This window comes from Trachurus trachurus (genome assembly GCF_905171665.1).
Source record: "Trachurus trachurus genome assembly, chromosome: 11".
Lineage (NCBI taxonomy): Eukaryota > Metazoa > Chordata > Actinopteri > Carangiformes > Carangidae > Trachurus > Trachurus trachurus.
In genome coordinates, this window is record NC_139904.1 from 8,764,730 (window position 1) to 8,791,597 (window position 26,868).

General features: G+C 43.8%; 1 protein-coding gene across 1 annotated transcript in view; it reads left to right on the forward strand.

Annotated features, from left to right (window-relative positions):
- LOC310993913 (glutamate receptor ionotropic, kainate 5-like) overlaps positions 1-25,085 on the forward strand; it is a gene marked incomplete at its 3' end in the record, with an annotated part of 88,378 nt that extends 63,293 nt beyond the window's left edge. Inside the window, exons 13-19 of the mRNA XM_083982391.1 lie at positions 7,139-7,248; positions 7,774-7,947; positions 11,737-11,902; positions 13,167-13,392; positions 19,600-19,728; positions 22,083-22,204; positions 24,234-25,085. Of these exons, the coding sequence (XP_083838517.1) occupies positions 7,139-7,248; positions 7,774-7,947; positions 11,737-11,902; positions 13,167-13,392; positions 19,600-19,728; positions 22,083-22,204; positions 24,234-25,085 (1,779 nt within the window). The remainder of the gene's footprint in view (positions 1-7,138; positions 7,249-7,773; positions 7,948-11,736; positions 11,903-13,166; positions 13,393-19,599; positions 19,729-22,082; positions 22,205-24,233) is intronic.
- Between the last annotated feature and the right edge of the window lie 1,783 nt (positions 25,086-26,868).

A 26,868-nucleotide genomic window follows, 5' to 3' on the forward strand; every position in this document is an offset into this window, starting at 1 on the left:
CCATTAAGACGTAATGATGTGTGTCCGTGGAGGACAGAGTGATGCTGAGCCGCAGACACTGTACATCTGCAGCTCATCAGCATTCACCTCCGCCATCTGTCCTCCATGTTTGATCCAGTCCACTGTCAGAACCTCGGCGTATTGACTCAGCGCTCAGTCAGCTGTTCAGTGTGTGTGTGTGTGTGTGTCCGGCGGCGTTTCAACTTTGTCACTGCTGTTTATTTAAGGATTTAGTCGTCAGAGAGCACTTTTTTTTTTTTTTTTTTTTGTTACTCACCATGCCTGCAGATGGTTCAGACTCTCACACCACCGCCGAACCCCGGAGCAGCCGCAGGTCCAGACCGGGACTTGAGTCTCCTGATCCGGTCTGAACCGAGGCCTCATTAATTCACTCCACTAAACACCAGGCTGCTGCTATCAAGTGCAGCACCAGTGACCATTATGCACAGTAGATAGACTGACTAACAGGCCATTGCTGATGATGGTACACACACACACACACACACACACACACACACACACACACACACACACACACACACACACACACACACACACACACACACACACACACACACACATCCTGTCTCCTAGAAATTACAGCTCTATTTAACAGAAGTGCTACAAAAACATATACTTGAAAATAATGAGGAAATGTTGTGAATTTAAAGTAAAAGGTTCTCACACATGTTTGTTTTTCAACTGATCATACTGAAGAAGTTTACAACCTATGTATTTACATTTAACCTGAGCCTCCATCTTTTATTGTAAACATTATTTCAACAGATTGGTGCAGGGAGGAGCTACCTGAAATGAGACAAGCCATCAAGCCGCCGGGCAAATCAAATTAATCAAAATATCTAAACTAAAGCAGTGATCAAAATTGAAAACTACGTATATAATAGATTTGTTATATAATGACAAACTCAAACAACAAAGCCCCAGCGACCTAACCATCATGAGGTCCAATGAACGGCACTTATTCCAGACTTTTCTAGTCTAATCGACCACTCCAGTCACTAGAGGCCACCTGCCACATTCATGTTCAAGTTCAAGTTTATTTTTCATTTCCATAATAGTACATTGTACAACAAGTGCAATGAAATGAACTGAATATGCTCTGGCCTCCTCTTAAAATACAATATATTAATGGAGATAAATAACCTAGATTTCCTCAGAAAGGACTCTTATGTATGCTACACGCCACTAACAGTCACATTCATGGAGCAGCATCAGGACCATCCTTGGTGACTCAGTTGCTGTTAATGATTGTAACTTCATTAATTAAAAAGAAACATAAACCCGTTTCCTGTGGACCAGATGCAGCTGCAGGTGACGTTACCTATATAACATATTCACTGTTACGCTTTAAAAGCCTAACTCACAGAGACAGCGTTCCCTTCAGTCGTGTTTATTACAAAACGCTCATTAATGAATTTGCCATATGGAGAACCAGGGGGGCCTTTAGGGGCCCCTCGCGGTCTGGGCCTCGTCCCGTGGCAACGCTCTGCATATCTGAAGCGCATACAGTACAAGCTCCTGAATGCACCACGCAAACCAACACATTAAATCTCCTAACTACTCTGTGACTCCCAAAGCAACTGAATAAACAATAGGATTGTGTATGGAAGTATAAAGAGCTTTATGCACATTATAAAAACACACACACACACTTACACACTTGCATGCAGCATGTATCTAAATAGCTTGCGAGCAGACTTAAAGATGGTAATCTATTTAATTGCTCAAGCTGTTGACTTATGTACACACATTAGTGAAGTGCCATCGTGTTTATCAGTGTTCTTGCCCCCCGGTGCTGAACGGTGTAAATTTATGTCTGCTGCTGCTCCCAATTCATTAGTGCTCAATGTATTATCACTTTGCTATTCACCGCATCTGCAGCACAACAATTTATTACAGCCAAGTACGAGGAGCTCTGACATCATCACCGTGGAGATGCCAGCTGTGACAGCTGTGACAGCGCCGTCATTGTTGCTCCCTCAACGGTGACAGCGTCATTGTTTTTGGAAGAATCTGTGGAGGTTTTTTTTTTTTTTTTTTAAGAAGCGAAACATGATGTTACTCACTGAGGGTAATTAGACTGACAGATTAAAACAGACACAAGGGGTCATTCAGGTTTCACAGTTATTGATTGATGCTGTTTAGTCTTTTATTGCAGGGATCCTTGTGTATTAATATTTCTGTCATCACAACTGTTTTGAATTCAACTGCTGGACTTAAAGGGGATATATTATGGAAATTTCACTTTTTGACGGCTCTTTAAAGGAGACATATTATGCCAATTTTCCACAAATTAAAATAGTTCACAGGTGTCTTAAAGACATATCTGTGACATGCTGTGGTCAAAATACCCCAAGAATCAAACATCACAGTCCCTTTAAATGCAAATGAACCACTGCTCGCCCCGCCCCTTCTACCGGTACCAGGTAGGGGTGGGGTTATGCAAATTGGAAAGCTAATTACATCACTGGAAGACAACTGAGGGAACAGCTCGTAAAACCACATGGATTTCAACCTAGGGAGTCTGCACATTACAGATTTTTTTTTGTGACGTCTCACATTTTGGGGGCCGGAAGGCAAGACAAACACCCAGATATATGTTAAAGAGCCTTCAAAAAGTGATATTTCCATATTATGTCACCTTTTAAGGAGTAGTTGTATGAAAACTGTAAAAACACAGTGTTGTTTTCATTCAGTGTGTGTAAACAGGTCAGGTACAAGCAGGAGGTGCGTTCAGGGTGTGTCGACCTTCACCTTTTTAATGGTTGAAAAATGTATCTCAGCACCAAGAGCATGGTTCAAAAGGGTTGTACTTAGTCATTTAATTAATCATGGCTGTGTTTTGGGTGCAGACCAGGGCTGTGAGCCAGTGCTTTTTTTTAATTTTCTGATTCATTAGATGCTACGCCAGAACATAATCAAAGGCTAATTTAAGAAATTGTTTTGATAAAAATGCAAAGCTGAATGTGCTTTTTTGTTGCTCATGTGTGGTGCCGTGGCCCACGGTCATATTAGTCTGACTGATTTACTGCACTGGTCTTATTTATTTTTCATATCACATACAGTAGTTTCAATCAAGAAACAGAACCTTTTGAAGTTCCTGTCTGAACTTCTAGGGGTTAAAGCTCACATTAGCTTGAGATAAAACATTAGCAAAAGGGTTCAAACCAGACGTCCCCCTGTTGAAATTTGGATGATCAATGCGAAGTTGGAAAACCCCAATGTGCAACGGCCATGTTATATCAAATTGTACAGGTGTGTGTGGTTGCAGTTTAGCTTGGTGCTATTTTCAGGTGGTTTAATGACACTGCGACCTGCTGTGGAACAGCCGCACAGTGGTGAAAGTGGTACGGTTAGTCGCGCAATCCCTAACCCTCAATTTCAGACCAACACACCCACTGGCGCTCAGATGGGCGCTTCTGCTATTTAAATAATAGTCACTTTGAAACGAGCTAAAGACACCTGGGTTGTGCGGCACCAGGTGTTGAAGAAGAACCCATTGACTCTGGGGCGCCGTATAACTAACAAATCTGGTGGCCCTCTTCTCATGTCATTCCCATTTCCTGTCTCTCTCAACTATCCTATCAATTAAAGGCAAAAAGCCCCAAAAATATACAAAGAAAAAGAACCCCTTGACTCACTGCAGTCTAATTTGTGAAGAAAACATCACAACATGAAGCTTCAGTTTTGTTATTGGCTGTTTCTTAGTGAAATGCATTGGGAGTTGTATTTAACTCAGGGGGGTTCTTTAAGTTTTAAGTCACAAAAGACCTGTGATTTTCCCAGTCCAGTGAGTCTACGTAAAAAGTTTTTACTTCCAGGACCAGGTTTTGTTGATGCATCTCCATCACTTTAGGACATTTTAAAGTTTGTTTTTATGAGTAAAAGTGAACACGTTATTGCTGATATTGTTTCTTTTTCTCTCTTTGGTCCGTCTCGGTTGGCTTCAGGATCCTGTAGCAAGAACCTTAAAGCTCAGAGAACTACAGGGAAAGTTATTCAAAGAGAGCGTTGTGAGTTTTGGTGATTGACTGGTACCTGATGGGCTACACAGCCGAGGTGTCCCGCTGCAGCAAACTCACCTTCATGAGTCAGCGTCAGGTCAAAAGAAGCTCTGTTGACTGTGGCCGTCGGACCTGCATCTGTTACTCTTCGTGTAGGACACTAATGTAGATGGAGAATCTGCAGCAGCTTTAAGGACAAAAACATCCAAAACACAACGACCAGGCGTAGCAGGTGGTTCAGGGTTTGTGAAGAGATTACCTTCGGCTGTCGGGTCAAAGGAAATCCTCCACAGTCTTTCAGCTGTGTGATGTTGCTTTTATACTTTTCTGTACAGTTTCAAAGAAACAGAGCAAGTGAATCGGACATAAAGAAACTTTTTTTTGTCTATTTGCTTGTAGTTACCGTATGTTGAAAATATAAGGCTGGTAGTATTCTTTAGGTAGAGCCACTTGTGATTTGTCAGGAACTATTTACAGCGGCGGATTAATCCACATTTGGTGCTCTATTGAGTTTATATAGTAGATGATTGTGTGTGTGTAGAGGTTAACAAAGTAATTCTAATTTTTAAAGTCACAACTAAGTCTTTAATTGTCTATTGGAGTAGGATAGTAATATTCACAATGCTAAGGTACCTTTACAGCTATAGCTAACAGTTGGCTAATATTAGACAAAGCATTGTTTTTAATGTTTGCAATATTTAGCATGTTAGCTTAAAGCAGAAGTAAGCGATCCGGTCGTTTCGGCTAATGCTGCGTTCCAGGCAGGCTTTTGAAACCGTAAATTACAGCTTCAGCTTCACAACTTACGACTTTGTAGCGTTCCAGGCAACCCACTCGTGTTTTTCCGACCTGTTTTTTTACTGGTGAAAGTCACTATAACGGCCACTCGTAACTTCCGACCCGTGAACTCGTACCAGATCGAACTGGTACGACTTCACAGGTCGGAAAAACACGAGTTACGGGCTGCCTTGAACGCACCATAACAGTCCTCGTCCCTACGTCACCACATTCACGGCGTCCCTTGGCTGCACACACAGCCCTGCATGCCGTTCTCTCTCCTCATTGGATAAAAACTGTAGGATACGATAAATGTTTTCTCCTCGGCTCAGAGCAGAGCAGAGTGACTGACAGACCCGTGTTTCGGTCCAAACACTCTATGTAAGTGATTGCTGTCGGAAGATATAACTATTTAAGACTTATATTAACACAAATATATCACTTACTTCTGCTTTAAATTATAGCAACCAAAATACACGTATACTAGCCTCAACATCACAACACATAACTCCCCTTTAAACATTCCTTATCTTTTTAATGTGCACAGTAGATTAAAGTGTAAAAACCCTTTTCCTAAGTGTATTTTTCAACTGCAACTTCAGCTCTATGAGACTGACATTGGCAGGGAAAAATGTGAATAGTTGTGTTTATCGTCTCCTTTAAGAGCATTTTGAAATGACTGGAGGCTGCATGGGGAGAAAGCAAAAACAAGAACGAAAACACACTGTAGCATGTGAAAGAAAAAGCTTTATAGATTCAAAACAGGGCTGATGGGAGTCGATGGGATGCACCTGCTGGCACCTGCCACCCTCTCCTTTAACGTGTGATCCAGCTTTAACTACGTGGGGCGCCGAGGAACAAAAGCAACCTCACATCAGATAATCTCCTCCGCCCTTTGCCAAACCTCACATGGTGTTCTTTTAAATGAGCCAAAGTGGAGAAAAAAAAAAGAAAAACACAGGAACAGAGTTGATTGCCTCCATTACAGCTCCAGTCATCTGCTTTAATTGGGTCCAATCTGGGAGTTTCCTCAACTCTCTTCGCTGCCAAATCCTTTTTTCCAGGGGACGACGGGGGGAGAAGGAGGCATCATAAACAGCAGGGAGGGGAGGTGATGAAATGGGTCGATGGGAAGCCACTCACCGGGGAACATCAGCTTACAGACATTAACACTTGAAAAGCTTGTAACTGCAGTTTACTGGTTTATCGTGTTTTTGTTGTTTTTATTCCAATTGCAGGTTTACGTGCTGAGAAAATGTGACAAGCTGAAGATGGGGGGGGAGAAAAAAAAAGAAAGAAAAGGAAATGATCCAATTCCGACACTGTAATTTTCCAAAATACATGGCTGTCAATCTGAGAGACAGGGTTGTGTTTCTAAGCCTGAGACGTTGACAGTTGTGTGTGCGCAGCAGTGACTGACAGATGGTTATTATCACAATTCACCACTGCCAGCTGCAGACATGAGAACTTCCACTGATGTTAAACTTCATGTTTTTCCACTTAAATTCAAAGTTCAGAAGCAGCGCTAATCAGTAAATACACATGACAGAGTGCAGAATTGTGCGTAAAAAAAAATAAAAAATCTGTCACCTACCCCGTCCCCACCCTGGCTGCTGTCTGCTGGCTCGGCAGAAATCAAGATCCACCAAACTGGGCTTCAGCAGTGAGAGGGGATAAACTCCGGTCATGGTTTATGTTGTAATTACAACCAAATCCTGTGAAATTGTTAAAGAAACTACTTTTCCTCTGTGTTGATGCTGGGAAATAGAGAAATGATTCATCCTTATCCATTAAAACACAACGTTGTGGCTCAGGCCAGGGCCGTTGTACAGGGGAGAAAGGTGATGATAATTCTAGGGGCCCACAAAAACCCCAGTATAGTCTAATCTTTGTATGACTGAATTATTCTGCGTAAGACCCTGACTAATACTCATAGTAATGCTGCATTAGCATCAAAACAAAGTAGGTTAAATAAAAAATGATAATACATACGTAGTCTTAGAAAAAAAAGTGGAAAAGTCAGGGGGGAGGGGCCCACTTTAGGGTTAGGCACATTAGTTTTACACATAAATAAATAACAAGTCAGTCATTTATAAGCATTTAAAAATGACTCATGAGCATTTTCTGATCTGAAATTGTGTTGTTTGTCTGAAAGAAGAAGAAAAACCACCCGCTCTCATTTTCATGGAGACAAGAAAACGATCTCACCAAAGGAAAAACAACAAGATAAATAGAGTATCGTTGTAATGGTACGAAATAAAAACATTCAAGTCTGCTGTTAAACTTTAATATTTTTTTTGTGTGTGTGTGTGTGTGTGTGTGTGTGTGTTTCTCAGGGTCGTAAACCAGGTTACTTCTCCTTCCTGGATCCCTTCTCCCCGGCTGTCTGGCTCTTCATGCTGTTGGCTTACCTCGCCGTCAGCTGCGTCCTCTTCCTCGCCGCCAGGTAACACACCTGTCTTTGTGTGTGTGACTAAAGCGTAAAATACCAGAAAATCAGAGTGTTTGGTTTATAAACATTTGGCTGTGGCTTTGATAAAAGTTATAGCTGATAATGTGTTTTGACGGCAAAATGACATGTCATCTGCTGCTGTGGTTTGTTGTTGCTTGCGTTTCTATCTCAGTGAGTGAAGCTCTGTCGGCCACTTTGCTCTCTCTCTGCCCATAATGTTAAAATGAACATTAAAATGATTCAGTCGAACGGTTTAAAACTGTAAACACAGTCATTATGTTGTTTCCTTTTGTGTTGGATGTCTGAATGAATCTCTGCCTGTTTCCTGCCTCTACACTTTAACTGTGTGTGAGAAAAGGTGCATTCGCTGTCGGGGAGAGAGCACTTTGTAAAGGCAAAATAAAAATGCTGTTAGCTTGTATTTGAACTGTAAAAGATGAATTTAAGTGTTAGTGATAATGGAGTCTGGTGATGTTGGATGAAGGAACTCACTGTGACCTCTCCTCTCTCTCTCTCAAGGCTCAGCCCCTATGAATGGTACAACCCTCACCCGTGCCTGCGGGAGCGGCGGGACATCCTGGAGAACCAGTACACGCTGGGGAACAGCCTGTGGTTCCCAGTGGGCGGCTTCATGCAGCAGGGCTCAGAGATCATGCCCCGGGCTCTGTCCACACGCTGCGTCAGCGGAGTCTGGTTGGTACCCAAAAGTTTATCATTGTCTTGTTTTAGCTGCCACATCTTCTCATGACGCTTCCCCTCCTCCTCTTCCTCCTCCTCCAGCGTAGACAGGATCTAATCCTACGTGGTTGGTCGTACATGTAGCTATACCTGCCTCCGACTCGCCTGCGCTCCCTGCAGAGTCGTCGGTCGCTGCTCAAGTTCAGCAATTAATCAGCAAAAAACGCAATTAAGCAGATGAAGTGTGGGTGTGAAGTGAAGCAAGGTCAGCGGCAGAGTGTGAACGCACCACGTCGCGGAGGGAGTGAAAGTTTGGAAGAAAAACTAACAAGCCTGTCTGTGGTGACAGGTTTCACAGCCAGACACGTGTTTACAGTCATTTGTCAGTAAAAAAAAAACAAAAAAAAACAAAAAACAGAGCTGAAGATGAAGATACAACACTGCAGCTCACTCACTCTCACACTAAGGTTTTGGTTGGTATCCAGCAGGACTGAGGTGGAGGGTGTGAAGGAGGAGGAAACAGAATCACTCAGGGTTTTTTTTTGTTTTGTTCCAGACCTCTGACTAGTTGTCTTTCTTTACTTGTGCGAAAGGTAAAACAGGTAAAAGGTTACGATACGATACGGTGCGATACGATACGATACAATACGATACGATACGATACGATACGATGCGGTACGATACAGTGCGGTACGATACGATACGATACGACACGATACGATACGATACAACATGACACGATACGGTACGATGCGATGCGATACGGTACGATGCGATACGGTGTGGTATGATGCGATGCGATACGGCATGGTACGATTCGATTCGGTACGATTCGATTCGATACGATACGATACAATACAATACAATACAATACGATACAACTTTCCTTATTAATTCTTCAGGGAGGGACCAACCAAAAAAAACAACCAAAAGTCACCGAGCAGGGCTTTCAGAATAGAATAAAACATATATAATGTATTACATTTAGCATTAGGCTAATTTTTGGCCTGAATACAGTCTATGGCTGGGGCACACATTTATTTGTAAGAAGTTTAATCAGTGCCAACTTCTAAATGAATGTGTGCTCCAGATCCAGCTCTTTCCTTTTCTCTTTCCTTCTATTCTTACTCTTTTCCTACTCTTTAGTAAGAACAGAACGATATGAGAATATTTTCCATCTTTGCAGAGCATAAGATTTGTTCAAATTTAAATAAAAGCCATGTAGACGCCTGTATCACATATACTGTAAGCCGGGTCGGTTGAAGTAGCCTGGGCTTCTATTTGAGAATTTACGGTAGGCTATTTTTGAACACAGGATAAAAGAACAAACTAAACAACAGCAATACTAAACAAAAGCTCATAATTAAAAGCAAATCCCTCTGCTCCCTCAGGTCATTTTGTCATTTCCTTTTGTGAAGTCAGAATAAAAGGACAATATAATCAAAATCCACTTCCTGTAAAAGCTTTTATAAGTCTATCAGCGTGTGGGCGTCACACTTGGATTCCCTGCGTCCAAGAAATTATGTTTCTGTGAGTCAATCACCTCTTTTATCAGCATTGAAAAAATAATAATTGCACCTGTTTATCTTGGCAGGAAATAGAGCGCATGTTATGCAGCTGATTGGCCCGATCAGATGTCTATCAAAGACTTAAAAAGACAAGATGGCTCCGAGCCACAGTTTGACAGTTTGATAGTTTGAGAGTTAGTAAAGGCTAGAGCTTTCATTTTCTTTACTGGTCACTTTTCCCTCTCTTTGTCAGATAGGAGCTAGGCTGAGGTTTGATCACCTTTGGGCAGGTTTGGCCTCCGTCCACCTCGAAGCGATGAGACGCTCTCGTCCAATAAATAAAAGACACCGGCGGTTGATAAATGGAGTGATTTGTTTGGTTGGCTGTTTGGGATTTAGAGTTGGAGATGAGGTATTCCTGCTGTGTGGTACTGTAGCATCACACACTTATTTTTATAGTGACCAAGGCAACAACCGTCTTTCGACCGGCTTCAGAACAAACTGGTACAAATCAAAATGTATAGTAAGGAATACAAAAATAAAATAAAATTCACAACTTCTCAAGGGAGGATTTTCTGAATGAGACAGGAAGCTGATCTGACCTCGTCTTCAGTACATGCAGATGCTTAAATATCCTCCGGTTGCACAGATACAGTGACTGAAGTGTTGAGGTGAGTGATGCTCACATGGCCGCCGCTCGCCGCATTGTGGAGAAAAAGTGTGTGTGTGTGTGTGTGTGTGTGTCCCTCCTCCCCTCCTCCCTCCTCCTCTCACTCCCTCAGGAGAATCAGCTGAAGGTGAACAGATGGTAAAGAGGCTCTTGTGTGAAAATGATGATGTCGCTTTCTCTTCTTGTTTTATGTTCATTGAACCTCCTCACCTCCTCGTGTCCTCTCTCCTCACATCCTCTCTCCTCCTTGCATCCTCCTCACCTCCTCATTCCTCCTCACATCCTGTCTCCTCCTTGCATCCTCTTTCCACGTCACCTCCTCATTCCTCCTCTCTCCTCCTCATGTCCTCTCTCCCTCTCAACTCCTATTTCCTCCTTACCTCCTCTTTCCTTCTCACCTCCTCATTCCTCCTCACTTCCTCTCTCCTTCTCTTTCCTTGCCTCCTATTTCCTCTTTCCTCCTCACCTCCTCATTCCTCTCTCCTCCTCACCTCCTCTTTCCTCCTCACTTCCTCTCTCCTTCTCTTTCCTCGCCTCCTTATTCCTCCTCACCTCCTCTGTCCTCCTCATGTCCTCTCTCCCTCTTACCTCCTCTCTCCTTCTCTTTCCTCACCTCCTATTTCCTCCTCAATTCCTCTCTCCTCCTCATGTCCTCTCTCCCTCTCACCTCCTCACCTCCTTTCTCATATTTGAACATAAACCATCTACAAATATTTCCCTCCGTCCTCTTCCTGTCCGTGGAGATGAAAACCACCATTTCTTTCCCAAAACCCGTCTCCTCTCTCTCTCTTTCCCCTCCACTCCCGTCCCATCCCGTCCTGTCCTCCCCACTCCCTCCCTCTCGTCCTCCCTCCCTCCCTCCCTCCCTTCCTCCCTCAGTCCCAGTAGCTGCAGTGAGACAGATGGTGGAGTGACACTGGAGGGACTGGAGAGGCCATCAGCATCTTTTCTCCGACAGCTCTCGGCCTCATCGGGCACTTAGCCCCGTTAAAAGTCATGATGGCCGTGGCGCAAACTGTAAGAGACTGACTGACTGACTGACTGACTGACTGACTGACTGACTGACTGACTGACTGACTGACTGACTGACTGACTGACTGACTGACTGACTGACTGACTGAGGTCGTAGGCTGCAGGCACGCGACTGTGGTGACTGATCTGTTTTCATTAGACATCACAGTGATGAGCAGAGACTCTGTATGTGGTGTACAGTACGTTTCATTTATTCAACGACATTGAGGGGAGCTCCTCTCTTCACCTCTCTCTCTCTCTCTCTGTTTGCCTCCATCCCCTCCTCTCCTCCTAATTCCCTTGCTCATCACTTCCGTCTCATTTCCTCTGCAGCGGAGACATCCTGTTCGTCTCTGCAGCAGCGAGTTCATCTTTAGGTTGATGATTTTTACCTAAAACTCCTGACGTTTCCTGCCGAGCTCTCCATCTGTCTCTCTCTCTCTCCTTCTCTCTCACTCCCTCGCTTTTTTCCGCTCACAGCTCTTAATGAACAGAAAGGGAGAGGGGAAAATAATAAATAAGAGAGAGAGAGAGAGAGAGAGAGAGAGTGTGTGGAAGTTTGCCGGGGTAAATAAAGGTTAACGCCGCTCTTCCTCTCCGCTCCTCTCCTCTCAGGTGGGCCTTCACCCTCATCATCATCTCGTCCTACACGGCCAACCTGGCGGCGTTCCTCACCGTCCAGAGGATGGAGGTCCCCATCGAGTCTGCCGACGACCTGGCCGACCAAACCAACATCCAGTATGGCACCATCCACGGGGGCTCCACCATGACCTTCTTCATGGTGAGACCCTCAGTCCTTTTCTTCTGACTTTAAACAAACTATTTCTTACGTGAGTGGCTCTCAACCTTTTCGGGGCACTGTGCTTATTTTTTCGCAACTCTAAGAACCCCGCTTGCCCCCCACCACTACCAATTTGACAGAAATACAGTAGAAAAAGTCATTTTAATTGCATCCTTGCATATTTGTTAAAGGGATACTTCACCCGAAATCGATAATTCACCAATTCTCTATGAAATATCCAAATACCTCCAAATACGACCTCTATACTGCTCGTCCATACTGACCCAAGTGTCATGAAAAAGTTGTTCAGAAAATAATTTTATCTCTGTTTTTTATCCTTGTTGTAGTAGTAGCTCCCAGTGGCTCTGTTGATGTTTGTGCATGTTTGATTTACTGCAAGATGTGCATTCGTCGTTGTAAACCATTGGATGTATGATGTAAACACGGAAGAACATCTCACAGCAAATCTCGCGCAGCCACTGGGAGCTACTACTACAACAAGGCTAAAAACAGAGATCAAATTATTTTTTTCCCAAAAAACTTTTTCATGTCACGGCTTCAGGACACTTGGGTCAGTACAGACGAGCAGTATGGAGGTATTTGGATGTTTCATAGTGTGTGTGTTTTGGACGATTCAAAAGTGACCACAATCTGTTGCCATTATATGAAAATCCGTTGCCAGCCGAACCTCCCCGGAACTCCAAAAGCGTTTTGATAAAGTTCCCCAAAACCTTCCTTGGCATGACAGTGAGTAGACAATTGGTGAATTATCGATTTAAGTATCCGATTGAAGTATCTCTTTAATGGTTAGGAAGTCAAATAGATGATTTCAATGCTGCACGCCATCTTTCTGTGTGATATTTCAAAATAAAAGCCCAATTAAAAAAGTAATGGAGACTATCTCCTGAAACGCTATGGAAGGGTTGGGGCTCATATGTGAACAGGAAGTCTAGACTTTACAGTGTAATGCAGTAAATTTAAAAAGACAAGAGAGAGTGAATCAAAGCCATCAAAATGTGGTTTCTTATTAAAATATGACCAGTTTCCCATTAAAACAGATGGGATTGGGAAAAATGCCTTAGCTTAGCTCCTGCAGTTTAGGCAATAATGATGGCTCCGTAAAATGAAAAATGTCCGTAAAGGTCACTCAATAAAATAATATTTTACACACCAAGTACCGCTAGGGGTCCAAGTACCCTGGTTGAGAAACTCTGTCTTGCTTGACGCTGTTTGTGCGTTATTTTTCCTGCGTCTCGTCCTCCAGAACTCGAGGTACCAGACGTACCAGCGGATGTGGAACTACATGTACTCCAAGCAGCCCAGCGTGTTCGTGAAGAGCACGGAAGAGGGCATCGCCCGCGTCCTCAACTCCAAGTACGCCTTCCTGATGGAGAGCACCATGAACGAGTACTACCGCAGCCTCAACTGCAACCTCACGCAGATCGGAGGTCTGCTGGACACCAAAGGCTACGGCATCGGCATGCCTCTGGGTGAGTGGACCGACGGACGGACGAGCCCGACCCTGATTAACGAGAGTCAGACCGGCAGTCAGGAGGCTGAAAACAGATCCACCAAAGCTACACGGCCTGTTTTATTTCACAAAAATGTACAAGTGACAGGAGATCTTTGAAATATTTTTTTGCAAAGATAAATCAGCCACGAGTAAAGAGTCATTCTCAACACCGGCTGATTTCCAGCCTCAGGCGAGAGCGCACTTCAGCCGTTATTTGACCGACATCAAAGGCCCGACACAAAGCCAGAGCCGAGTGATGTTTCTGTCTTTTTACTTTGCTGTAACAAACACACACACACACACACACACACACAGTCTTTGCTCTGTCTACACAATGTGATGCGTTTGGATTCTTTACCTGGATTGTCGGCGGTGTGTAAAGAAAGAGCTTCCTGCAGAGTGATCAGGCCTGTATAGGATTCATCTCAGGAGTCGGAGCAGATTGGGTTTGTACAGAAGCCCTGACGAGCAAATTAAGTTTATTTTCTATTTCTTTCCAGAGAAAATAAAAACTTTGAACGATTCAGTCAAAAAATATACGTATATATTTCACTTGGCTTTTAGAGCTTCTATAGCTTTGAGCAACAAAATCCAAATAATGTTGCTATTTAGAGACGTGATCCACTGGAGTGCTTTACTCATAAAGACATTTTTTACTTAACTTTTATAGAGATGTGACTTTTATCCTGAAGACTTCTGGGCAAGAGTCTTGGTTGTTTGTCTCTTTGTCTTTTTTTTTTTGCTGCTTTTTGAAAACCACCACAAAGCCTGAAGGTATTTTTTTACTTGCATATGTGTTAGAGAGAGGTGTAAAAAGCTCTTACAGCTCCCTGCTCGTCTGGGAAACACTGTTTGTTGTCAAGACGTAAATCTGATGTTGAACTCCGAGCTTGTGAAAATCAGAGAGTTAAAGAGAACAACAGTACAAACATTAAGGTGCCAGATATTCCACTTTTCTTGGATTTTGTTTTGGAGTGTCGATCCATAAAAAAGATATTTGTGGTTTTAATAACCAAAAACCATCACAGGGTAGTTTTACAGCTCTTCCCTTGGCCTCAATTAACAACAGATCACGGAGCCAATCGGGAAAGAGAAGGATCTGAGTCTCTCTTCTGATTGGCTTGACTTTTTTTTTTTTGAGTGAAAGCATACACGATTTTTAGGCAAACACTCAGGTGGGCGGGGCTTGGAGCATGGCTGAGTGGTGACTGCTTTGTGACATCACAAAGTTACAGGAAGTCCTGACAGCTCATTTTAAGGCTTATTTTCTTAATACTGTCTGTGTGCATTCCCCTGTGAACTGAGACTCTAATACTTTCAACCTGGACCTGATTCATAATCAATAGAGACGTGCAAATCTTCTTTTATACAATATGGGACCTTTCACATAAATTAAGAATGACTCAAAAACTGTATATCCCAGAGTTGAGTGCTGTAATTCCTCACGGAGAAGAAGTGGAAACATTATCCTGGATGTGTTTAGTCAGCTGTCACATCACATCTTGTGTGTAATACATTGAGGCTGTGTTTCCTGCGCTCCCGTCACCTTGTGTGTCGGTTCAGTTTGCAGCCGTTAACCGGGTCATATTCTTTGTGCAGCTGCTGTTCTTGGCAAATTCAACCCATCCTGACTCCAGTTTGGCGCCCTCGCTGCCTTTCGCCGGCTCCTGGCCCCTCACCTTGTCGTCTGCCACAGACTTGTTCCCAGTGATAAGTATTAGTGCATAGATTAGCATAGTTAATGGAGGAAGGACGAGCAGATGTGGAGAGAGGGAAGGGAACAGCAGGAGGGTTTTTTGAGCGCGACCGGCCTGTCAGTCAGCCCACATGTTAAGTGATGTAAATAAAAGCAGCAGAGTCACCAGGTGCTCCGGTTGGGTGGTCGTCTCACACACCGACTCCGCTGATTGCTATTAAAAACATGGAGAACTCAGCCGCTAATACTTTGGAGGTAAATTGTGGCTCCTGTGCTCTGGGACCAAGCTACTTCTTTCCAGCTCATTCTTAGGGATAAAGTTTTGGTGGATTCAATCCACTTCTTGGCCTGGGAGGTTTTCTCTGTCCAGTCAAGGTCACCTCTCAGTTGGACTTGTCATAAACTCTCTAAGGAGGAAGTGCCTAGGATTTGTCCTAAATAAATCCGATTCCAGTACAACAGGTCATTCAACAGAATAACCCAGAACATGAAGCCCTACAATAAGCTGTATGTGAGTTTTCTCATCTTTTAATCATAGGATTTCTTAGATTAGTGGCCAAGTGATAGTTTGGGTTTCAGGTTAAAAGTTAAAACCAACTAAATGTAATTTGCTTTAACCCTTTTGTTGTCCTTCTGGGTCAAATTGACCCAATCTGTTCTGTTTTTCCATCCTTCCTTCTTTCCACAATCCTTCCTTCCTTCCTTCGCTTCGTCCTTACTTCTTCCTTCCTCTTTTGATCCAATTGACCTGATCAGTTCCCTATCCCTCGATCTTTCTTTCCTCCCCTTTCCCTTCCTTCTTTCCTCCCTTCTTCCTTCCTTGAACGAATCTATTCCCTCCCTCCATCTTTCTTTCCTTCCTTTTTCCCTTCCTTCTTTCCACAATCCTTTTCCCCTCCCTTCCTTCCCTTCGTCCTTACTTCTTCCTTCCTATTTGACCCAATTGACCCAATCTGTTTCCTCCCTGCTTCTATCTTTCCTTCCTTTTTCCTTCCTTCTCTCCTCCCATCTTTCCCTGTGTCCTTCCTTCCTTCCTTCCTTCCTTCCTTCCTTCCTTCCTTCCTTCCTTCCTTCCTTCCTTCCTTCCTTGACCCAGGAGGACAAAAGGAGGGTTAACATTTTTTTCCTTGAGTGCCTCAGATGAGTCTTGTGGCTGATTTAAGTGTTACTTAAAATATGTGTATTCTTATCCAAATGCCCTTAGTAGTATTAAACATTAAAGTGTCTTGAGAACTAAAACTTTCTAGAAATTGAAAACTTAAAATATGCAACATAAAGGGGGAGAGAGAAGTTGTGAAAGAGCCTGAGATCAGACTGAGACTGAGCAGAGGGAAGAACAAGGGAAACAGGGGGGAAAAAAAGAGGAGTTCATGTCTGAAGTGATATCCATCTGTATTGGAAACTTGTCAAATGAGGTACTTGGCTTTAAGACTTCAATTAAGTCTCCAATCCCCCCCATAAAAGAGGAATACATCAGTTCTGTTAAGAACGAAAAAGAAAAGGAAGTCAGGAGGGAAAGAATGAATCAATCTGTGTTTGTGAAATATGGAGCATCGAACCAGTTAAAGTGCCATCACTGTCTCCGGGACTTCACTTGTCTTTTACTTTGAAACGCACGCTTCCTGCCGTCAGTCACCGCCGTGAAAGTCAGTGTCACATTTAGACGGAGTGAAAAAAGAAGATGAATGGGCGAGAGAGGAGGAGGAGGGATGAAGGTTGGCTAATTTACAGCTGTTAATGACAGGGACCAGGATGATTTATATCAGCGTGAAGCTGAGTCAACACTTTTCTGTAACAGTGTCTAGAGAGAGAGAGAGATAGACGTGCACGGCTGCTTCACTTCATATGAATCCTGAACTAAATAGGCAGATTTTTTTACATGCAGGTTTCAGGGGTTGAGTCCTTTGGGTTTGGAGCTGGCAACAGAATCACTGTGAGAGAGATGGTGGTTTCAGTTCAATCATATCAGGTGCCTCAGGTCATTGACTCCCTTCACAATATCGAACTAAAGCCACAAACTGTTTGTCATGAAAGGGAGAAGATTGGCTCCAGTTCTCAATAGTCAACACTGCAGGACAGACTCTTTTTTTTTTACAGTCTTGATTTTATCCAACGGCCATGAAGGCAAGTTCACCTGTCACTGCTGCGCTACATCCAACAGGGAAAATTGCAAGTCAACACAAAGCCAGTAGTTTCAGCACAATGTGATGGAGATTAACACAAAGAAACGGAAATGTAGCTTTAACAAAGAGGGGTAGCAACCAGTAACTGTGTGTAGCTGGTGTTGTCAGGAAGTTAGTATTCAATTTAGCTGTGTTACACCATCCAATTTTATTTAAAGGGATAGTTCAACATTTTGGCAAATTGGCCCATTGCCATAATCGCTGTAGTCGTAGCAGTAGGTTTGTTACCTTTAATTGTCGGTGCAAGCTATTTTTAGAACGGTGGAGCAGAGCCGCGAGCTGCTCAGAGCTATGCTACGGAAGCTAATGGGATTTCTTGGTTTCCCTCATCAAACTCATCAAATACACAATCCAACTCCACAACGCTCTGGTGGACAAGTTGTGACCTACACATTCACCACACTATGAGATAATAACAGAACGTTACCAGACAAAGTTGTTTTAGAGATAAAATCATGCAAAACCGCTGATGCACGTTGCCTTCAGGGACAGTTTTTCATCAAGCAGTCTCTGTATTTGCCAAAATGGTGAACTATCCCTTTAAAGGTCCCATATTGTATAAACATAAATTTCAGAGTTGTTTTTTTTAATAATTATAAAGCAAATAGATTAAAATGCACACAGCCTATATTCAGAAACGGAGCCTTAAAACCAGCTGTTAGGACTTCTGTAACTTTGTGATGTCACAACACAGCGGCTTTCAGCCATACACCAAGCCCCGCCTACCTGGACCCACCATCCAGTCTTGCAGGGTTTGATTTCTATGAGTGTTTCTTATGAAATGTGCTTTATTCATATTTGACCACTCAACAAATCACTGTCAGCCGGCCAATCAGAAAAGAGACTCAGGGCCTCCTCTCCTCTGATTGGCTCATTGACCTGTTGTTACCAGAGAGAAACCTGAGAGAGGAGATGTAAAACTACACTACACACCCACAAATATATCTTCTTATGGATCAACACCTCAGATTAAACACAAGAGGAGTGTCAACATCATGACCTTTAAACAGCAGCAGGAGGATGTGCAACATGTGTCTCTAACAGACCAGAGCATATTTGCTGTTGAACATTAGTGATCTGAGAATAAACTCTAGGATTCAGAGTCGTGTTTGCTGCTGCTGCTGCTGCTGCAGAGGTCTGAGTTTTAACAGGCGGCTGCACATGAACACATGAACACTGAGCTCAGGTGCAGAGCGAGGACATGTTTGATTTGGATAAAAGATGCAGCTGCTGCTTCACCTCCGTTTCTTAACATGTCAGCCCGCTGAGCTTGTTAGTGCGGCTCAACACACGTTTAACAAAGCAGAGGTGAAGCAGGTGAACTGAGGCTGTTACCGCCTGAATTAAAGAGCTGAAGCTGCTGCACGGTGTCACACCTGCCTCTGTGGATTCACACACAAACTCTATAGTTTAATATAATTAGATGTAAAACTCAGACCTACACTGTTTAACTTCACATCACCTAGTTCGTTTTTCCGACCTTCCTCCCGTGCAAACAAACTGTGTATAGACCCAGTTTATGTGCTTTGTTGTGGCACACACAGCTACTAAACTAAACACACAGACCCAAACCACTTGACAACGAGGGTCTTGGTCTGCTGCCAAGTAGACCCTTGTGTGTGTGTGTGTTTAGGGTGTGGAATCACAGCAGAGGAACTACAGGATGTCTCGGTAATAGACATTATGACCAATCATGAAGCCCCAAAACAAATCAAGGACATTTGCAGCCTCAGCCCCCAAACTCCAGAACAATTTACCGTCCTTGTTTGGTCTCCTGAGTCTGTCACTGCTTTTAAATCACAGCTTAATACTTTGTTCTGGTTGCTTTCCTTTTTTTTGTTTGAATTTTAATTTTAAATACACTCTAATGACAGTTTTTACTGGTCCAGCTGTTTTGCAGGAGTTAAAGCAAAGGTGAGAGAACCACGTTTGTCACAAGGAGACACAAAGTTACAAAAAAAGGGACACAAAACAGAAGAAAAAGATGTAAAACAATCACAAAGAGACACAAAACATGCTGTGTTGTTTGTCGCCCCATGATCATAATGATCTTATGATCTGTCCAATGAGTGACTGAGCTGTCAGGTCATATGACCACTGAAGGATCGGAAATAAAAGACAACAGAGGAACTGGATCGAACAAGTGAATGCAAAATTAAACTGGACTAACATGGCCTGTTCATAAATTAGAACCAGAATACAGAATAAAAAAACAGCAGCAGGTAAATGAGATTGATTTCTGTCTGTAGTCGTGTGAATCCAACACTTTAACCTGTGTCTTCTCTCCTCTGTGGTTCCACCTCAGGCTCTCCGTACAGAGACGAGATCACTCTGGGGATTTTACAGATGCAGGAGAGCAACAGGCTGGAGATCCTGAAGAGACGCTGGTGGGAGGGAGGACAGTGTCCCAAAGAGGAGGACCACCGAGCCAAAGGTGGGTGTGTTGACTTCTGTGTTTCTGTGCGAATGAGTCTTGTTTCAGAAACTCAGTGATTTTCTCCAGCTCATCTGTGGCTGCAGTTTGGATTGAAGCAGAGAGGGTCACACTGGAAAACCACACGACTTCCTTCCTTTCCTTTCTCTTCCTCCTCTACCTGTGTGAGAGAGCTCGGGTTTGACTGCCGTCGCCTCAATCAAGACAAAACACAGATCACAGCTGGACAATGAAGGAGTAACAGCTGCATCCATTGACTTGTGCAGCTGTGCAGTGAACCTTGCGAAAAGAAAAAAAAATCAGGTTTTGTTTTTTTCTCATTTATGGGTAGTTGGTAAAGTTGACTTTTTTGTGGAGCGATGCAGTTTTGAGTATATCAATTGGAAGCAGCAGATGCTGGAGATACCTGCTGCTTCCATTCAAAATAAAAAAAAGTGACAATTGTTCCTTATTTTGGAATTTCAGTGAGATGTGGCACTAAAGTTGCAGGTTTGTATTAATGACAAGAGGACGACAATGGAAATTCTGCATATAGAACGTATAGATTAGCAGATTATTAAAAATTTGCCGTGGATGAATCTGTTGACTCTCTTCAGATGTGAAACCGAACACCCAGCCGGTCTCAAAAAAACAAAAAACACACACAGAAAAAAAAGCAAACACACACAAGACGAGCTCCAGCAGCAGATGGTGCAATCATTGTAAGAGGCACAACAATTAACTGTTTACTTGTGTGAGTGTACATGTAACACACAGAGTCAGCACACTCAAGGAAGGTGGATGCGGCCAGATGTTGAGCAGGAAAAACAGCTGCAGTGTGTTTGTGGAGACACTTTTTGGAGGTTTTTTTTATTTTTTATTGAACAAAAGTTATTGAACAGGTACTTTATCCACCTTGCTGCTCAACAAGGTGAACAAAACATCCAGGGAGTGATGAGGCTAGATCATGTCCTGATGCCCTGCTTGTCTTCATGAGACAGACAATTATCAACCAGTGTCTTGTGTCTCTGCGTCGGTCAATTTTTCTTCGATTATGACGACTTTCTATCACTAACATTTTTTTTCCCCTGATGTGTGTTATTGTAACAAGATGAGACAAGTTTCTCTTCATCGATTTTCTCTCTCTGATCATGTTTTTATCGGTCGATTGTAACAGGAACGTGAGTCGTCTCTGAGTATTGATCCACTGCTCTCTGTCGTCTGTTCTACAGCTGTCTTCAATCCCAGAGCGGTGTATGTGTGTGTTTGTGTGTGTGAAGCTATTGTGATGCTATACAGACCTATTAAGACTAATAAAATGTCTCCTTATTGCACAGTGTACAGTAGGTGTGTGTCACTGTTCCTTTATACAATTTTAGGAAGAAACTGTGAGGAAAATTCTCCTTACAGCAGTTTTTTTTTGTACTATTGTATTTTTTGTGTTTTTTTTTTATATAATTATCAGCTTCAGTTGGTTTCACAGCTAATGTTAGCTTTCTAGCACACCAAACTCATGGAAAACTTGGAAACATTGTATTATAATATATTTGCTAATGGCTGTAGGCTCTATTTCCAGCTAATTATTAAACATTAGCATGCTAAACGCTAACAAACAAAACTAAGATGGTGAACTGCTAAGTGTGAGCATGCTAACATGCTGGCTAATATGCCTAGTAGAGATTAACAGAGCCTGTGGGGCTGCTGTAGGCTCTGTTGAAAGCTAATTAATTAATTAATTAAGTTGCATAATAATACATGCTTATAAATTTGCTAAAACTAAGATGGTGAACTTCGTAAACAACGTAGATCCTCCTAGTGTCTGTGTTTTTATTTGATAGTGATCAATAAATTGGTCTCATACATTTAATTTCTCAATGGACATTATTTTGTTGTTTGAGTGTGTTTTAACTCTGGGAACCTTTAAAGGTGTTCAGAAATGGCCGTTTGTCCTGTTTGTCGCGCCGAGTTTCCACGGGTTGCCGAGTTGTCATCGAGCGGGCGGGATATTCAGTGTTTGGGGCGAGACCGAGCTCCGTGTGTGTTTGTGTGTACAGACGTTTGATTGACGGATGACGGATCCAATATCAGTGGCTGATGAATCGTGCGCAGGCTGACGCATAATTTGTGCGCCTGCATTATCCAATGCGGAAAAAAATACCACACTTTCATCCCGGATTTACTTGAAAATAGAATTTTGCACAAAGTTTGGCCTACATTGTCTGATAGATTAGTTATTATTACACTAATGTTAGGACCCACAGTGGGCTCAAATTCAATTTTCTTTTCTGTACAGCTTTAAGTGACTATGAGAAACTAATATGAGAATGAGACTTACCGTGTAAATCCATGTTACCGTCACTCTCTGTGTGTCTCAGGTCTCGGGATGGAGAACATCGGTGGGATCTTCGTGGTCCTGATCTGCGGCCTCATCATCGCCGTCTTCGTGGCCATCATGGAGTTTGTGTGGTCGACGCGTCGAAGCGCTGAGACGGACGAGGTAAACCTTCACCATCCTCCTCCTCCTCCTACTCCTCTTCCTCTCTCGTCCTCCTCCTCCTGCCCCGCCCCCGGCCTCAACCTCAACTCAAACACCTCAGTAGGTCGCCCGCCTGTTCACCTGTGTGAATGAGCTTCATCCAGAGTCACACATTAACCTCGTCCATTCTGCTGAATGGCTCCATTAACTTGTTGTGGTTGTTGTTGTTGTGTGTTGTGTAGATGAAATGATGATACAACACATTTGATGGTGTAATCAAAATCTACTTGCTTCTGAAGACTCTCCAGCTGAGTGATGCACCAACATATTTAACCTGTGTTACTTTGTTGCAGTTGATTTCTTGGCCACACGAGGGCAGTGTCGCACAAAGCACAGGTTTCACAAAGCAGGAAAAACACTCATTTGTTTACAAGTTGCTTCATTTATTGCCAAGGTTTCATTACCATCACCATATCCAGACCTGTTATATTATAAACAAATGTTTTAAGTTCAATTTTAACCTTTTATTGTTCCTATAATTTAAAAGCTAATTCTCTAACATCAGTTTATTAGGGTGAAATATTACTCATGTGTTTGGACTTTGTATTCATGTCATGATTTCCTGTTTTATTTTGAAATAATTTTCCTTGTGTCCAGTCCCCCTTCAACTTTATATCATTAATGTTGTCTGCATCACTTTTTACACAAGACTAAAGATAAGACTACTAACTATGATAATATAACTCATTTTTTATTTTGATAATGAACATCAAGACAGAAACAGACTTGTTGAGGGGAGACAGTGCTGCTTCTATGATATGAAAATACATTTGAATACATTGTACGACTTTAGTCAAAACAACAGGTTGCCTCATATTTAATATCAATCCACCTTTAATGTGTGCCAGTTTTCCTGTTATGTAAAAAATTCAAAAGTCAGTATGTGAAAATCTGCAGTGTGGCCTGAAAGTGAAACTTGATATGAACCTGAAAGACACATCAGAGCAGAGAAAAGAATTTGCATTCAGGAAACAGAAATCAGGGACGTTTCTCTCTCTCTTTCTCACTCTCTCTCTCTATCTATCTGTATTCCAGCCGTCAGTCTGTTGTTCCTTCATTCGTCCTCTGCAGATGCAGTTTGTTTCTGACTTTCATTCGCTCTTTATTTTATCTGTCATTTATTTGACTTTCTGCCACAGCTGTTTTTTTATAGTACAGATTATAGGGCAGGCACACACAGACACGCACACAATTACACACACACACACACACACAATTACACACAAAGCCATATTTACAGATAACATTGGTTTGAGGCAAGAAGCTGCAGAGCATTAACACTGGCTCAGATAAAAACACCCGGAGCATAATGTGTCGATGTGTGAGCACACACACATCTTCCTCACACACACACACACACACACACACACACACACACACACACACACACACACACACACACACACACACACACACACACACATACTCATCATATATGAACACACACACAGACTCACATTTTTCTCTCAGCTTTATCACCATCATTAATCCAGATGCAGATTTTTTCAAATCAAGGACAAAAGAAAGATCTATGTGTCATTTAACATGTCAGAAAATTTGATTTAAAGGGATAGTTCAACATTTTGTCTTCAGGGACAGTTTTTCAGCAAGCAGTCTCTGCATTTGCCTCTAAAACAACTCTGTCTCATTACGTTCCGTTATTATCTCATAGCGTGGTGAATGTGCAGGTCACAACTTGTCCACCAGAGCGTTTTGGAGTTGTTGTGTTGTGTATTTGATGAGTTTGATGAGGGAAACCAAGAAATCCCATTGGCCTCCATAGCGTAGCTCTGAGCAGCTCATGGCTCTGCTGCACCGTTCTAAAAATAACTTGCACCGACAATTAAAGGTAACAAACCTACTGCTAAGATTATAGGGATTATGGCAATGGGCCAATTTGCCAAAATGTTGAACTATCCCTTTAAATATTATGTTGACAATAATAATAAGATGTAGTCTCTCTCTCTTTCTCTCTCTCTCTCTCTCTCAGGTGTCCGTCTGTCAGGAGATGTTGACCGAGTTTCGTAACGCCGTCTCCTGTAAGAAAAGCTCCCGCTCTCGTCGTCGCCGGCCTCTGAGCAGCGCCGGGGGCGGAGTCCTGCGTCACCCGTCCCGCCTCGCTCTGGCGGCGCCGCGCCCCATCCGCCTGGTCCGCGAGATGCGTCTCAGCAACGGCAAACTGTACAGCGGCTCCGGCCCGCTGACGGGCGGGCTGGCCGGGCTGGGAGGAGGAGGAGGCGGCAGCGGCGGCATGGCAGGAGGCCCCCCCGATTTGGGCCCGGGGCCGCAGAGGCTCCTGGAGGACCCGCTGGGCGCCAACATCACCGCCAGCAGCAGCACGCCTCCCCCTCCTCCTACGGCGACCCTTGTGGCTCCGCCCGCCCCGCCGCGCAGCTTCCTGCAGAGCTGCAGCCACGTGCGGATCTGCCAGGAGTGCCGGCGGATCCAGAGCCTGCGGCCGGCCACGCTCACGCCCCCGCCGCCCCCGCCCCCCTCCTCGTCCTCCTCCACCTCCTCCTGCACCCGGATCCCCCCCCTGGCGGTGACGCCGGGTCACCACCACCACCACCACCACCCCCACCGCCACAACCTGCACCACCTCCACTACCACCACGGCTCCATGTCGCTGCCCCGCCTCCCGCCGCCGCCGCCCCCGCTGTCGACGGACAGAGCTGAGAGCGACGGGGGAGGAGGGGGAGGGGGAGGCGGCGGTGGAGGTGGCGGCGGGCCGGCGGTGAGCCCTCAGTGGGGCAAAACCAAACCGGCTCCTCCGCCCAGACCGCTGCCCCCCGCCAAGACGCCCACACACCCGCCAACGGACCTACACGGGGGGCACGACTGAGCCGAGGGAACGCTTTTCAGAAGGGTCAGTGAACTTTACACCCCGATGACACAGCTGGATCGGTCCAAACGGGCCTGTCAGCGAGGGGGCGGTGGGGGAGGAGGGGAGGAACCATTTTGACCCATTTTTGGGGTCTTTCACTCAAACAACGCCATTTTGGCTCAGAGGGTCGTATACCAGAAACTTCCCCCACACAGGGGGGCGAACGGATCGAACCACTCCCACCTGTTCGCAGGAGGAGTGAGACACATGTTGACGATTTGGATGAAACCAGCTGAGGCAGGTTTGCAGCTTTTTTTGATCGCAAGGCTGCAGAGGACGGACAAACAGGAAGTGCACGGCGCCCGCTCTGAGTCCTCCACCTCCTGCCTCAGGCCGCCGTCACGCTCGGTTGCAGAGCAAGAGGAGGAAACACAGACTCTCAAGTTTTACTGTTTGAATACTGGACCAGGTGTTTGTACAGAGGGACACACGTACACACACACACACACACATACACACACTACACACACAGAGTAGCAGAGCAGCTGTACAGTTTTCATGGTCATCTGTCAATCATGTGGACGTCTGTGGAGGATGTAGCTCTTAACGCTGTCGCTGTCTCCTACAGACTCCTGCTGTGAAGAACAGACTCACCACAAGTGTACCAAGCTGAGCTGGGGTAACTCTTCTTTTACATGTAGCGTCCCGTTCTCCAAATAACAGGATGATCAGCATGTGTTTTTTGACCTGTGGACGAGGGACAGGCTCCTGTCTCTTCCGCTCTGCCCCCTGGTCTTTATGCTAAGCTAGGCTAACAACATCCTGACATGACACTAATAATGCCCATTTGAAATATCTCTCTCTCTCTCTGTTTAGCTGAGCTGTTCCTTTAAAGGTTTTTGAACAGAGCAAACTGTACACTGCCGCCAAAGAGCCAGGAAGGATCTACTTTCTTTTGCTTTTCAAAGTAGAAGTCCTAAGAATCCTGTGTAGCCAGTTATGTCTGACTCTGAATCAGTATCATTTCCAAAAGTTGTGCCACAAACAGAACAGCCAAAGTGCTGGTCAAGCACCGGCTGCTTCCGCCCCAAAGCTGGCACAGCTGTTGGCAATTAGAGTTACCCCAAACTCAGACAAAAATCTGGCAGCCATACCCAGTCCAGCTAATTGATAATAACACACTACAGTTTCAGATTTGAAAAACTGTCACAGACGCTGACCATAGGGATTGTATGAAAATGATAACGGGGAGGAAGCTCTTTTGACTATATTATGGAAAATTAATGTTTTATTTACTTTTCCTGGCCAGGTTTGTGAGGGTAAAAAGTTCCTTTCTTGTCATGTTTTAAAATCTGTTATTATATTAGTTATATTTTTTGTTTGTCAAGGTTTTTCGACACAGAAATCAACATTTGCATTCCTTATTGAGAAAACCTGGATCATACCATTATTAGCTTGTAACTGGCAGTGGCTGACACAGCGTTAGCGGCCGTGTTACTCTTACAAGGTTTCAGGTGTATTCAGCCCCGCCCCCCAGAGTCCCCATAAGTTGACTTGATTGGTCACTTGTTTTATGCCTTGTGTGTCTTTAAAGTGAAGTTCACTAATTAAAAGGGTTATGTTATGAATTACGCATCAGTGTAGAAATAACTGCACAAATCCATTCATATAAATATTATTTTCAGATTTGGGGAGGTTGTTTTTTTTAATATAAATACCAATAATGAAACATAAAGCTTTGGCTGCTCCTCCAAATCCAGTAATTTTCATACAGTCCCTAAAAGAAGAATTACCTTTAGTA